We start from the raw sequence: 13703 nt of genomic DNA, 5'->3' as shown, positions 1-13703 counted from the left end.
TTGACGGTACATGGCCCCGTCCATCGTCCCTTTGATGCGGTGAAGTTGTCCTGTCCTCTTAGCAGAAAAACACCCCCAAAGCATAATGTTCTTGGGGTCATAGGCAGCATTCCTCCTCCTCCAAACACGGCGAATTGAGTTGATGCCAAAGAGATCGATTTTGGTCTCATCTGACCACAACTCTTTCACCCAGTTCTCCTCTGAATCATTCAGATGTTCATTGGCAAACTTCAGACGGGCCTGTATATGTGCTTTCTTGAGCAGGGGGACCTTGCGGGCGCTGCAGGATTTCAGTCCTTCACGGCGTAGTGTGTTACCAATTGTTTTCTTGGTGACTATGGTCCCAGCTGCCTTGAGATCATTGACAAAATCCTCCCGTGTAGTTCTGGGCTGATTCCTCACCGTTCTCATGATCATTGCAAGTCCACAAGGTGAGATCTTGCATGAGCCCCAGGCCGACGGAGATTGACAGTCTTTTGTGTTTCTTCCATTTACGAATAATCGCACCAACTGTTGTCACCTTCTCACCAAGCTGCTTGGCGATGGTCTTGTAGCCCATTCCAGCCTTGTGTAGGTCTACAATCTTGTCCCTGACATCCTTGGAGAGCTCTTTGGTCTTGGCCATGGTGGAGAGTCTGGAATCTGATTGATTGATTGCTTCTGTGGACAGGTGTCTTTTATACAGGTAACAAACTGAGATTAGGAGCACTCCCTTTAAGAGTGTGCTCCTAATCTCAGCTCGTTACCTGTATAAAAGACACCTGGGAGCCAGAAATCTTTCTGATTGAGATGGGGTCAAATACTTATTTCCCTCATTAAAATGCAAATCAATTTATAACATTTTTGACATTCGTTTTTCTGGATTATTTTGTTGTTATTATGTCTCTCACTGTTCAAATAAACCTACCATTAAAATTATAGACTGATCATTTCTTTGTCAGTGGGCAAACGTACAAAATCAGCAGGGGATCAAACACTTTTTTCCCTGACTGTATCTATATTCCCAGTTATGTGTAATCCATAGATTATGGCCGAATTTCTTTATTTAAATGGACTGATTGCCTTATATGCACTGTAACTCAGTAAAATCTTTTAAATTTATGCATTTTGCATTTATATTTTTGTTCAGTATAGTTTAGTGTTTCTAATTTAGACTCCAAATTCTCATTAGCCTATTTGCTTTAATTCAGTTATGGGAAAGCTATCCCTCAGCATATCCTTTCCATCATGTAATACTGATGCAATATTTTTCAAGAAGAGTGAAAAAGCTAAAGTAACCCTCTTCATACAATATCCAGTTGCGACCCTTTTAGCATTTTCACTGTGACTTGCGAGTGTCACACTACTAAAACATTTCTTAATGTCACGATCTCTCCATAAAAACTCTGCTCTGTGGAAGAGACACATTATTGTTTTGTTTTTCCCATCTCATCTCCTCCAAAGTGCTTTGTAAGGCAGTATTGACGAGTGTTGACCTGAACTGGTGTCTTTTGAAACGTTCACCTCAAAGGTGCTGAATCCCAACCTCTACACGATTGAGCTGAGCCACGGGGACTTCATGTGGAAAATCAACCGGCGTTTCAAGCACTACCAAACTCTTCATCAGGAGCTGCTCAAATTCAAGGCACTTCTAAAGATCCCTCTGCCAACCCGGATGTAAGCACTTCTCATGTACTTACCTTTCACAGTACGCTTACAGATACACACAGCACAGGGGCACACACACGCCCTGCATGTGCAGAGAAACACAGGCACAGGCAAAGGCACAGACAGGCAGACAAACAGACAGACAGACACACACACACACACCAACACACACAGTTCTAGTCCATTAAATGATCTATATTCCTTAGTGTTCATTTCTCAGATGAGGGTGCTCAAGTTATTTCAGATATATTTACTGTTGTTCACCTGCATAGAAAAATACACCATGTTCTCATTGACATTGGCAAGCAATTCGTAGACTAGGTTTACAGATGGAAGTCAAAATTACTACTTCTAATCCAAATGAAGTCAGGCAGGGATAGTATGGGAATTTGAGGTGGTTAATTAGTGTAGTAATTATTCAAGATACATTTATTAGATATTTAATTTAGCCTCTTTTATCCAGGTTAATTTCATTTCAATAAGATGCGTATTTAACAGAGATCTGAAAAAGCAACAATGAATTATCCGTTCTTGAAGGCATTTAAGATTGCTGTTAATTCTGTCCATGTGTTTCCTCCAGCCACTCAGTGAAGAGGAGATCCTTTAAATGCCACAAGCATTTCCAGGGAGGACACATCCCGACATTACCACAGAGACCAGATGCCCGGGTCAAAGAGGAGCAGCTCAACAGCAGAAAAGTCAGAAAACGTTTACATTATTATTAATCTTGTGTGTGTGTGCATGTGCATGTGCATGTGCGCGCACATGTATGTATGTGTGTGTGTGTGTGTGTGTGTGTGTATACTCATGTACAGTTGAAGTCGGAAGTTTACATACACTTAGGTTGGAGTCATTAAAACTAGTTTTTCAACCACTCCACAAATTTCTTGTTAACAAACTATAGTTTTGGCAAGTCGGTTAGGACATCTACTTTGTGAATGACACAAGTCATTTTTCCAACAATTGTTTACAGACAGATTATTTCACTTATAATTCACTGTATCACAATTCCAGTGGGTCAGAAGTTTACATACACTAAGTTGACTGTGCCATTAAACAGCTTGGAAAATTCCAGAAAATGATGTCATGGCATTAGAAGCTTCTGATAGGCTAATTGACATCATTTGAGTCAATTGGAGGTGTACCTGTGGATGTATTTCAAGGCCTACCTTCAAACTCAGTGCCTCTTTGCTTGACATCATGGGAAAATCCAAAGAAATCAGACAAAACCTAAAAAAAAAATGGAGACCTCCACAAGTCTGGTTCATCCTTGCGAGCAATTTCCAAATGCCTGAAGGTACCACGTTCATCTGTACAAACAATAGTATGCGAGTATATACACCATGGGACCACGCAGCCATCATACCGCTCAGGAAGGAGACGCGTTCTGTCTCCTAGAGATTAACGTACTTTGGTGCGAAAAGTGCAAATCAATCCCAGAACAATAGCAAAGGACCTTGTGAAGATGCTGGAAGAAACAGGTTCAAAAGTATCTATATCCACAGTAAAACGAGTCCTATATCGACATAACCTGAAAAACCGCTCAGCAAGGAAGAAGCCACTGCTCCAAAACCGCCATAAAAAAGCCAGACTACGGTTTGCAACTGCACATGGGGACAAAGATCATACTTTTTGGAGAAATGTCCTCTGGTCTGATGAAACAAAAATATGACTGTTTGGCCATAATGACCATCGTTATGTTTGGAGGAAAATGGGGCGGCTTGCAAGCCGAAGAACATCACCCAACCGTGAAGAACGGGGGTGGCAGCATCATGCTGTGGGGGTGCTTTGCTGCAGCAGGGGTACCAGTCACTTCACAAAATAGATGGCATCATGAGGAAGAAAAATTATGTGGATATATTGAAGCAACATCTCAAGACATCAGTCAGGAAGTTAAAGCTTGATAGCAAATGGGTCTTCCAAATGGACAATGACCCCACACATACCACCAAAGTTGTGGCAAAATGGCTTAAGGACAACAAAGTCAAGGTATTGGTGTGGCCATCACAAAGCCCTGACCTCAATCCTATAGAAAATGTGTGGGCAGAACTGAAAAAGCGTGTGCGAGCAAGGAGGCCTACAAACCTGACTCAGTTACACCAGCTCTATCGGGAGGAATGGGCCAAAATTCACCCAACTTATTTTGGGAAGCTTGTGGAAGGCTACCCGAAACATTTGACCCAAGTTAAACAATTGAAAGGCAATGCTACCAAATACTAATTGAGTGTATGTAAACTTCTGACCCACTGGGAATGTGATGAAAGAAATAAAAACTACTATTATTCTGACATTTCACATTCTTAAAATAAAGTGGTGATCCTAACTGACCTAAGACAGGGAATTTTTACTAGGATTAAATTATCAGGAATTGTGAAAAACTGAGTTTAAATGTATTTGGCTAAGGTGTATGTAAACTTCCAACTTCAAATGTATGTACACTATATTTTTGCCATATAGGGTGATGATCTAGCATTGCTAAATGCAGCAATTGTTTGGCGACTTGTTTAACAATCTGTCTGTCCGACTGTATCATATGCTCAGTGTTAGGGAAGCTACTCTGAAAATATTGTTTACCAAGCTACCAATTACTTCACACTGGAAGAAGTTAAGCTACACTAAAGCTACCCTTAAGATAAATATTGTTTACCTAACTAAAGTTACTTTGTAAAAATGGTTCACTACATCCAAACTACTTCATGAAAAATTATAATATCTAAATCTGAAATGCCATAGACTACAAATTGCAAGAACATATCACTCTGGAGTCAGATGTTAACAGAATGTGTAATTTAGCCTATTAAACACAAAATGTTTGAGTTAGGATGGTCTGATGCTAAAAAAGAAAGACAATTCTTGCCTACTTCAACTACCAACAAGCTACTGCGAAATTTCATAAAATGACTAGTTGAACTCAATGTAGTTTGCTACTCCCCAACACTGCATATACCTGTAAAAAAAATCTGCATAACTCCTTCACAATACTTTTTTCCAATAGTTGCAGTTGGAGGTCTATCTCAGAAACATCCTGAATAGAACCGTGTACAGGATACACCCTGCTACGGTGAGTCATTGACTGTGAGGTCGTCGTCGGGTGAGGTCGTCGGGTAAGCTTGGCTTTATACATAGTTTGGGCTTTGTCGAGTAAGGCTAAAACTATGTATTTAGATTGTAGTTAGGTATTGTAGGAAGTTATCGTGGGTTGTTGTATGTAATTATTGTAGGTTAGTATTGTATTCGGCTGAGCACGAAGCTAGCTGTATTCGGCTGAAGCTAGCTGGCTAACCCACCACCTGGACTAGCTGGCGGATAGCTACTGGCAACTATTAGCAATGGTATAGTTGTTTCACGCCTGAGAGTGCCTGTAATTACGCCAGCTGGCTGCCTACAATAGTTACATACAATAATTGCCTACCATTCAGCTGTTTTCTACCATTCAGCTGTTTTCTAACCTCATTGTCTGAACCGTTAACGCTAACTAGTAAACAATAGCTGGAACGACCGAGCGAGCAGACGCGAACTGGCTGAGTCAATTCAGTGGCTAGCTTTGCACTTGGCTAGCTAACAGTAGCTGCTAGGGGTAAGTCATAACCTACATATGTATTTAGATTGTAGTTAGGTATTGTTGGTAGTTATCGTGGGTTGTTGTATGTAATTATTGTAGGTTAGTATTGTATTCGGCGGCGCCGGGCGTAGCACGAAGCTAGCTGGCTAACCCTCCACCTGGACTAGCTGGCGAGTAGCTATTAGCAACGATATAGTTATTTCATGCCTGGGAGTGCCTGTGGTTACGCCAGCTGGCTGCCTACAATGATTACATACAATAATTGCCTACCATTCAGCTGTTTGAACCATTCAGCTGTCTGAACCGTTAACGTTAGGTAGCAAGTGGCTACTGTGCTTGAAATTTAGCTAGCTTGTTGCTACCTGGATAGCTACTAGTAAACAATAGCTGGAACGACCTAGCGAACAGACGCGAACTGGCTGAGTCAATTCAGTGGCTAGCTTTGCACTTGGCTAGCTAACAGTAGCTGCTAGGGGTAAGTCATAACCTACATTTGTGTTTTGTTTTTTACATATTGATAGCCCGAGTCGTTCAGGGAATTCGGGACATGGGTGACTAGTTAACGTTAGTTTGGCTCTCTCTGTGTGTTCGTGCCGTGAAAGGAGGGGTTCTTCTTTGTCTGAAAGCAATGGCTAGCTAGTTTGCTAGCTATTCTAGCTAACTAGCTGTTCACGGAATAATGCTGCGCCTAGTTAGCTAGCTGAGTTAGCCTATTCTTAGAAAACATTGAACCGCTGTAGTTTACAACAATTATAGTTTCTGAGGTGGAAGTTGGGAGAGTTATATTTGGGAGTTGTGGTGAGGGAGGCCCCGCTCTCTCCTTTCCCAGATGTTTAGTTCATTTCATTCCGATCTCCTCTGCATTATTGTAGCCATTTGCTGCGGCCTGTCAACTATGCCTCTGCCTATCCCTGTTCTCTCCTCTCCGCACAGGCTACACAAACGCCTCACACCGCGTGGCTGCTGCCTCTCTAACCTGGTGGTCCCTGCACGCACCACTCACCTGGAGTTCCAGGTCTCAGGCAGCCTCTGGAACTGCCGTTCTGCTGCCAACAAGGCAGAGTTCATCCCAGCCTATGCTACCCTCCAATCCCTCGACTTCTTGGCGCTGACGGAAACATGGATTACCACTGAAAACACTGCTACTCCTACTGCTCTCTCCTCGTCTGACCATGTGTTCTCGCATACCCCGAGAGCATCTGGTCAGCGGGGTGGTGGCACAGGAATCCTCATATCTCCCAAGTGGACATTCTCAATTTTTCCCCTAACCCATCTGTCTATCTCCTCATTTGAATTCCATGCTGTCACAGTCACTAGCCCATTTAAGCTTAACATCCTTGTCATCTATCGCCCTCCAGGTTCCCTTGGAGAGTTCATCAATGAGCTTGACGCCTAGATAAGCTCCTTTCCTGAGGATGGCTCACCCCTCACAGTTCTGGGGGATTTCGACCTCCCTACGTCTACATTTGACTAATTTCTCTCTGCCTCCTTCTTTCCACTCGTCTCCTCTTTTGACCTCATCCTCTCACCGTCCCCCCCTACTCACAAGGCAGGCAATACGCTTGACCTCATCTTCACTAGATGCTGTTCTTCTACTAATCTCACTGCAACTCCCCTCCATGTCTCCGACCACTACTTTGTATCCTTCTCTCTCTCGCTCTCCTCCAACACTACTCACTCTGCCCCTACACAGATGGTAATGCGCCGTCGCAACCTTCGCTCTCTCTCTCCCGCTACTCTCTCTCCTCTTCCATCCTATCATCTCTTCCCTCTGCTCAATCCTTCTCCCTCCAATCTCCTGATTCTGCCTCCTCAACCCTCCTCTCCTCCCTTTCTGCATCCTTTGACTCTCTATGTCCCCTATCCTCCCGGCCGGCTCGGTCCTCCCCTCCAGCTCCGTGGCTTGATGACTCATTGCGAGCTCACAGAACAGAGCTCCGGGCAGCTGAGCGGAAATGGAAGAAAACTAGACTCCCTGTGGACCTGGCATCTTTTCACTCCCTCCTCTCTACATTTTCTTCATCTGTTTCTGCTGCTAAGGCCACTTTCTACCACTCTAAATTCCAAGCATCTGCCTCTAACCCTAGAAAGCTCTTTGCCACATTCTCCTCCCTGCTGACCCCTCCTCCCTCTCTGTGGATGACTTCGTCAACCACTTTGAAAAAAAGGTTGACGACATCCGATCCTCGTTTGTTAAGTCTAATGACACTGCTGGTCCTGCTCACACTGCCCTACCCTATGCTTTGACTTCTTTCTCCCCTCTCTCTCCAGATAAAATCATGCGACTTGTGACGGCAGGCCGCCCAACAACCTGCCCGCTTGACCCTATCCCCTCCTCTCTTCTCCAGACCATCTCCGGTGACCTTCTCCCCTACCTCACCTCGCTGATCAACTCATCCTTGACCGCTGGCTATGTCCCTTCCATCTTCAAGAGAGCGAGAGTTGCGCCCCTTCTCAAAAAACCAACACTCGATCCCTCTGATGTCAACAACTACAGACCAGTATCCCTTCTTTCTTTTCTCTCCAAAACTATTGAGCGTGCCGTCTCTAGCCAACTCTCTTGCTATCTCTCTCAGAATGACCTTCTTGATCCAAACCAGTCAGTTTTCAAGACTGGTCATTCAACTGAGACTGCTCTTCTCTGTGTCACGGAGGCTCTCCGCACTGCTAAAGCTAACTCTCTCTCCTCTGCTCTTATCCTTCTAGACCTGTCTGCTGCCTTTGATACTGTGAACCATCAGATCCTCCTCTCCACCCTCTCCGAGCTGGGCATCTCCGGCGCGGCTCACTCTTGGATTGCGTCCTACCTGACCGGTCGCTCCTACCAAGTGGCGTGTCTCTGCACCACGTGCTCTCACCACTGGTGTCCCCCAGGGCTCAGTTCTAGGCCCTCTCCTATTCTCGCTATACACCAAGTCACTTGGCTCTGTCATATCCTCACATGGCCTCTCCTATCATTGCTACGCTGACGATACACAACTAATCTTCTCCTTTCCCCCTTCTGATAACCAGGTGGCGAATCGCATCTCTGCATGTCTGGCAGACATATCAGTATGGATGACGGATCACCACCTCAAGCTGAACCTTGGCAAGACGGAGCTGCTCTTCCTCCCGGGGAAGGACTGCCCGTTCCATGATCTCGCCATCACGGTTGACAACTCCGTTGTGTCCTCCTCCCAGAGTGCGAAGAGCCTTGGCGTGACCCTGGACAACACCCTGTCTTTCTCCGCTAACATCAAGGCGGTGACCTGATCCTGTAGGTTCATGCTCTACAACATTCGGAGAGTACGACCCTGCCTTACACAGGAAGCGGCACAGGTCCCAATCCAGGCACTTGTCATCTCCCGTCTGGATTACTGCAACTCGCTGTTGGCTGGGCTCCCTGCCTGTGCCATTAAACCCCTACAACTCATCCAGAATGCCGCAGCCCGCCTGGTTTTCAACCTTCCCAAGTTCTCTCACGTCACCCCGCTGCTCCGCACACTCCACTGGCTTCCAGTTGAAGCTCGCATCTGTTACAAGACCATGGTGCTTGCCTATGGAGCTGTGAGGGGAACGGCACCTCCGTACCTTCAGGCTCTGATCAGTCCCTACACCCAAACGAGGGCATTGCGTTCATCCACCTCTGGCCTGTTGGCTCCCCTTCCTCTGCGGAAGCATAGTTCCCACTCAGCCCAGTCAAAACTGTTCGCTGCTCTGGCACCCCAATGGTGGAACAAGCTCCCTCACGACGCCAGGACAGCGGAGTCACTCACCACCTTCCGGAGACATTTGAAACCCCACCTCTTTAAGGAATACCTGGGATAGGAGAAAGTAATCCTTCTACCCCCCCCTTACCCCAAACCCCCCCCCTAAAAAAATAAATAATAATAATAAAAAAAAACACATTGTAAAGTGGTTGTACTACTTGCTATAAGGTGAATGCACCAATTTGTAAGCCGCTCTGGATAAGAGCGTCTGCTAAATGACGTAAATGTAAATGTCAATGAAATAGTTTGTATATCTTTACAGGAATTATATCAGGTATAATCATAGGAGGTGATTGATTCCTTAAAGAATTACCTTATAATTAATTGTACAATAATAATGATCCTCCGTCCCTGTCAGAGCTCTATTCTGTGTGATACACCCCTAGTTGGATGGAGAATGAGTTGCATTAATAAGATGATGCACAGCAGGTGGATGGACGGAAACTATCACTTAAAGAACCAAAATGGCCTCTAATATCCATTATATACAGTATGAAAATTATGAGGGTGACACATTAAGATGATGATACATACAGTGGGGAAAAAAAGTATTTAGTCAGCCACCAATTCTGCAAGTTCTCCCACTTAAAAAGATGAGAGAGGCCTGTAATTTTCATCATAGGTACACGTCAAATATGACAGACAAATTGAGAAAAACAAATCCAGAAAATCACATTGTAGGATTTTTAATGAATTTATTTGCAAATTATGGTGGAAAATAAGTATTTGGTCACCTACAAACAAGCAAAATTTCTGGCTCTCACAGACCTGTAACTTCTTCTTTAAGAGGCTCCTCTGTCCTCCACTCGTTACCTGTATTAATGGCACCTGTTTGAACTTGTTATCAGTATAAAAGACACCTGTCCACAACCTCAAACAGTCACACTCCAAACTCCACTATGGCCAAGACCAAAGAGCTGTCAATGGACACCAGAAACAAAATTGTAGACCTGCACCAGGCTGGGAAGACTGAATCTGCAATAGGTAAGCAGCTTGGTTTGAAGAAATCAACTGTGGGAGCAATTATTAAGAAATGGAAGACATACAAGACCACTGATAATCTCCCTCGATCTGGGGCTCCACGCAAGATCTCACCCTGTGGGGTCAAAATGATCACAGAACCACACGGGGGGACCTAGTGAATGACCTGCAGAGAGCTGGGACCAAAGTAACAAAGCCTACCATCAGTAACACACTACGCCGCCAAGGACTCAAATCCTGCAGTGCAAGACGTGTCCCCCTGCTTAAGCCAGTACATGTCCAGGCCCGTCTGATGTTTGCTAGAGTGCATTTGGATGATCCAGAAGAGGATTGGGAGAATGTCATATGGTCAGATGAAACCAAAATATAACTTTTTGGTAAATACTCAACTCGTCGTGTTTGGAGGACAAAGAATGCTGAGTTGCATCCAAAGAACACCATACCTACTGTGAAGCATGGGGGTGGAAACATCATGCTTTGGGGCTTTTTTCTGCAAAGGGACCAGGACGACTGATCCGTGTAAAGGAAATAATGAATGGGGCCATGTATCGTGAGATTTTGAGTGAAAACCTCCTTCCATCAGCAAGGGCATTGAAGATGAAACGTGGCTGGGTCTTTCAGCATGACAATGATCCCAAACACACCGCCCGGGCAACGAAGGAGTGGCTTCGTAAGAAGCATTTCAAGGTCCTGGAGTGGCCTAGCCAGTCTCCAGATCTCAACCCCATAGAAAATCTTTGGAGGGAGTTGAAAGTCAGTGTTGCCCAGCGACAGCCCCAAAACATCACTGCTCTAGAGGAAATCTGCATGGAGGAATGGGCCAAAATACCAGCAACAGTGTGTGAAAACCTTGTGAAGACTTACAGAAAACGTTTGACCTGTGTCATTGCCAACAAAGGGTATATCACAAAGTATTGAGAAACTTGTTATTGACCAAATACTTATTTTCCACCATAATTAGCAAATAAATTCATAAAAAATACTACAATGTGATTTTCTGGAGAAAAAAAATCTCATTTTGTCTGTCATAGTTGACGTGTACCTATGATGAAAATTACAGGCCTCTCTCATCTTTTTAAGTGGGAGAACATGCACAATTGGTGGCTGACTAAATACTTTTTTCCCCACTGTAAGTGCAATGTAAGCATCTTTAGCTACAGTGATTTTGCCTTCAAAAATTGTGAGCAATACATGGCAAATCAAAAATGGATATAGATACCAAATTGCCTGGAATGACATGCTGGAATGACATCCAGGAAGTACAAAGACACACTATTCAATTAAAAAACCAGACTTATGAATAGCATGTTCAGCATATTTTAATTCATTCGCCCTAGGCAGACTGAAGAAGCAGTGTTTGATATTTCTGGATCACACGTATATCTTATAAAGGCTTAATGAAGCCTTTATAAGCGCTTTATAATGTCTACATAGATTCTTCGCAAATAATAATAAGCAATGTCATACTATAAAAGGGGAAAAAAGATGTAAGGACATTTTATATCACTCATGTCTAATATAACAATTGCATAAACTATTTGTGAAGCATGTACAGTATGTGGGCTATAAAGTGTCATAAAGCCTTATGAGTTATACTTTGTTTAAAGAGTGACCTGTTTCTGGATTGTTTCAGCTGGAGTTGTGGTAGAAATATTTAACTCAAAAGTATCTCTCAAAACACCGGAACTTGTGAATTCAAAGATAGACTTTATTATAGTGCAACAAAGCCGAGCTGGTCCATGGAGCAACTGCCTGCCCTGACTCTGAGCTCTCCTTTTACACAGAATCAATGCATAGTCATGTTGATACAACCTACACAGTTACTCCCTTATATGTACATGATTAACATATTTCGGTGTCACGCCACCACCATCTTCCAAAGTCCAAGTACCACACATAGTTTCCTTACAAGGGCTACGTGCACTTCTCTAGGTGGGGTGTCTGTCTCTTATCCTATTATATTGGTGGCGTGACTCAGACACTTTCTTAAAAAATAATATTCATACACACATTACAGAACAGTTACACACTGCATTGACTATATTCACTATTCAAGCATGCATCTGGATTACAAAGTATCAATCATGTTTACTATGTTTTACCTTTATCATTTCACAACATTTGTATTAGAAAATGATCTATAGAGTTCTTAGAAGTCAGTCAAATGTATTTTATCCGGGACCTGGGACCAAAAAGAATGTAAGAGTGTCTTCACCTAATCATTATGTTACAAAACTTCAATTTCTACAATGAAAAGACAAATGCTTACTTCCTTTACCTCCTTCATTTAGCAAGAATAGCAATTGGGGATGTAGCGAATAATAGTGCAATGTCAGTCTTTTGTGGTGGTTCAGTGTATTACAATGACAGTGAAAGGTATGCATTTTTGTTATGTGAGCTTTATGTACAACACACATTGATTGATGCCATTCTCTCTCATGTTGTTATGATGTTTTGTGTATGTATCTAAAGTGAAGTTCTGATCCTGAAGAAGTCAGGAGGAAACCCGTTCCCTGTGTGTTACTGGTGTGGCTCCAACAGTGTGTGTTACCGCTGGTCAACGAGGTAAGAGGACAAATGTACGATTTACTGAACAGACCTGAATAGTATTGTTTTCTTTCAAATACTTCAGCTGCACTTGATTGAGGTTGCCTGGTGCAATGCAACTAATGGAAAAGTCTCAAATGTGTGTGTGTGTGTGTGTGTGTGTGTGTGTGTGTGTGTGTGTGTGTGTGTGTGTGTGTGTGTGTGTGTGTGTGTGTGTGTGTGTGTGTGTGCATGTGTGTGTGTGCTTGTGTGTGTGTGTGTGTTTGTTTGCTTGTGTGTGTTCTTATGTGCTTGTGCATGTGTGTGTGGTGTGATGTGGGTTTGTGTGTGCATGTGCGTATGTGTGTGTGTGTATATGTTTGTGCATGTGCATTATACTACAGATGGCTGCTGGTGAAGGACTCTTTCGTCCTCTACATGCGGCCAGGGGATGGCTAAGTGTAGTCCCGTGTAGCTCAGTTGGTAGAGCATGGCGCTTGCAATGCCAGGGCTGTGGGTTCGATTCCCACAGGGACCAGTATGAAAAAAATATTATGCACTCACTAACTGTAAGTCGCTCTGGATAAGAGCGTCTGCTAAATGACTAAAATGTAAATGTAAGTAGGAAAGGTAATTTTGTATGACAAGGGCTTCCACATCAAGATAGGCACCCAGGACACAAGTGTTCGACATGGAGTCACCATCGAGAACCCCTTCGGGCATGTTCTAAAGACACAACAAATCACTCCCTAAGGCTGTGGTCATAAGTAGTGCAATAAATGGGGATTATGGTGTGATTTGACTTGGATATAATGTACTGTACTTCATTTGAGCTGTCATACATTACTGCACATTCTGTCATTGATGTTGCATTTGGCAAATGCCAAACGAAAAGTTTACTGATGACAAATACATTTATACAAATTATATTGATACTATAATTGATACTATGGATGTTCATCAATTGCTGATGTTAATTTAATAAATACACTAAAAAATGTATAAATTTCATTGACTTCTCTTCTTCAGGGCACTCACCATCAAGTGCTCCACATGCAGGCAAGCTCGCTGGTGGGGTCACTCCATCGATGAGTTTGCTCAGAAGTACGGGAAAGACTTCCTTCAGGAGAACCGGCATGGATCCTTTGCTCCAGTCAGAGAAAACACCAAAACACAATGGTGGGAAACATCCCTGATTTTCTCTCTGTGATGCCCAACCTTTTCTTGAATGGCTTGCA

At 43.5% G+C, this 13703-nt stretch overlaps 1 protein-coding gene across 1 annotated transcript in view; it reads left to right on the top strand.

The window, feature by feature from the left end:
• The window catches only part of si:ch211-168k14.2 (phospholipase D1), a 93508-nt gene that overhangs the window by 35958 nt on the left and 43847 nt on the right, over positions 1-13703 (top strand). Inside the window, 8 exon segments of the mRNA XM_045206402.1 lie at positions 1511-1656; positions 2228-2345; positions 4643-4712; positions 12084-12138; positions 12412-12504; positions 12870-12936; positions 13096-13177; positions 13488-13644. Coding sequence (XP_045062337.1) covers positions 1511-1656; positions 2228-2345; positions 4643-4712; positions 12084-12138; positions 12412-12504; positions 12870-12936; positions 13096-13177; positions 13488-13644 — 788 coding nt within the window.

This window comes from Coregonus clupeaformis, chromosome 23 (genome assembly GCF_020615455.1).
Source record: "Coregonus clupeaformis isolate EN_2021a chromosome 23, ASM2061545v1, whole genome shotgun sequence".
Taxonomy (NCBI): Eukaryota; Metazoa; Chordata; class Actinopteri; order Salmoniformes; family Salmonidae; genus Coregonus; species Coregonus clupeaformis.
Note: the sequence above shows the minus strand (reverse complement) of the source record. Positions and strands in the feature narration are given on the sequence as shown.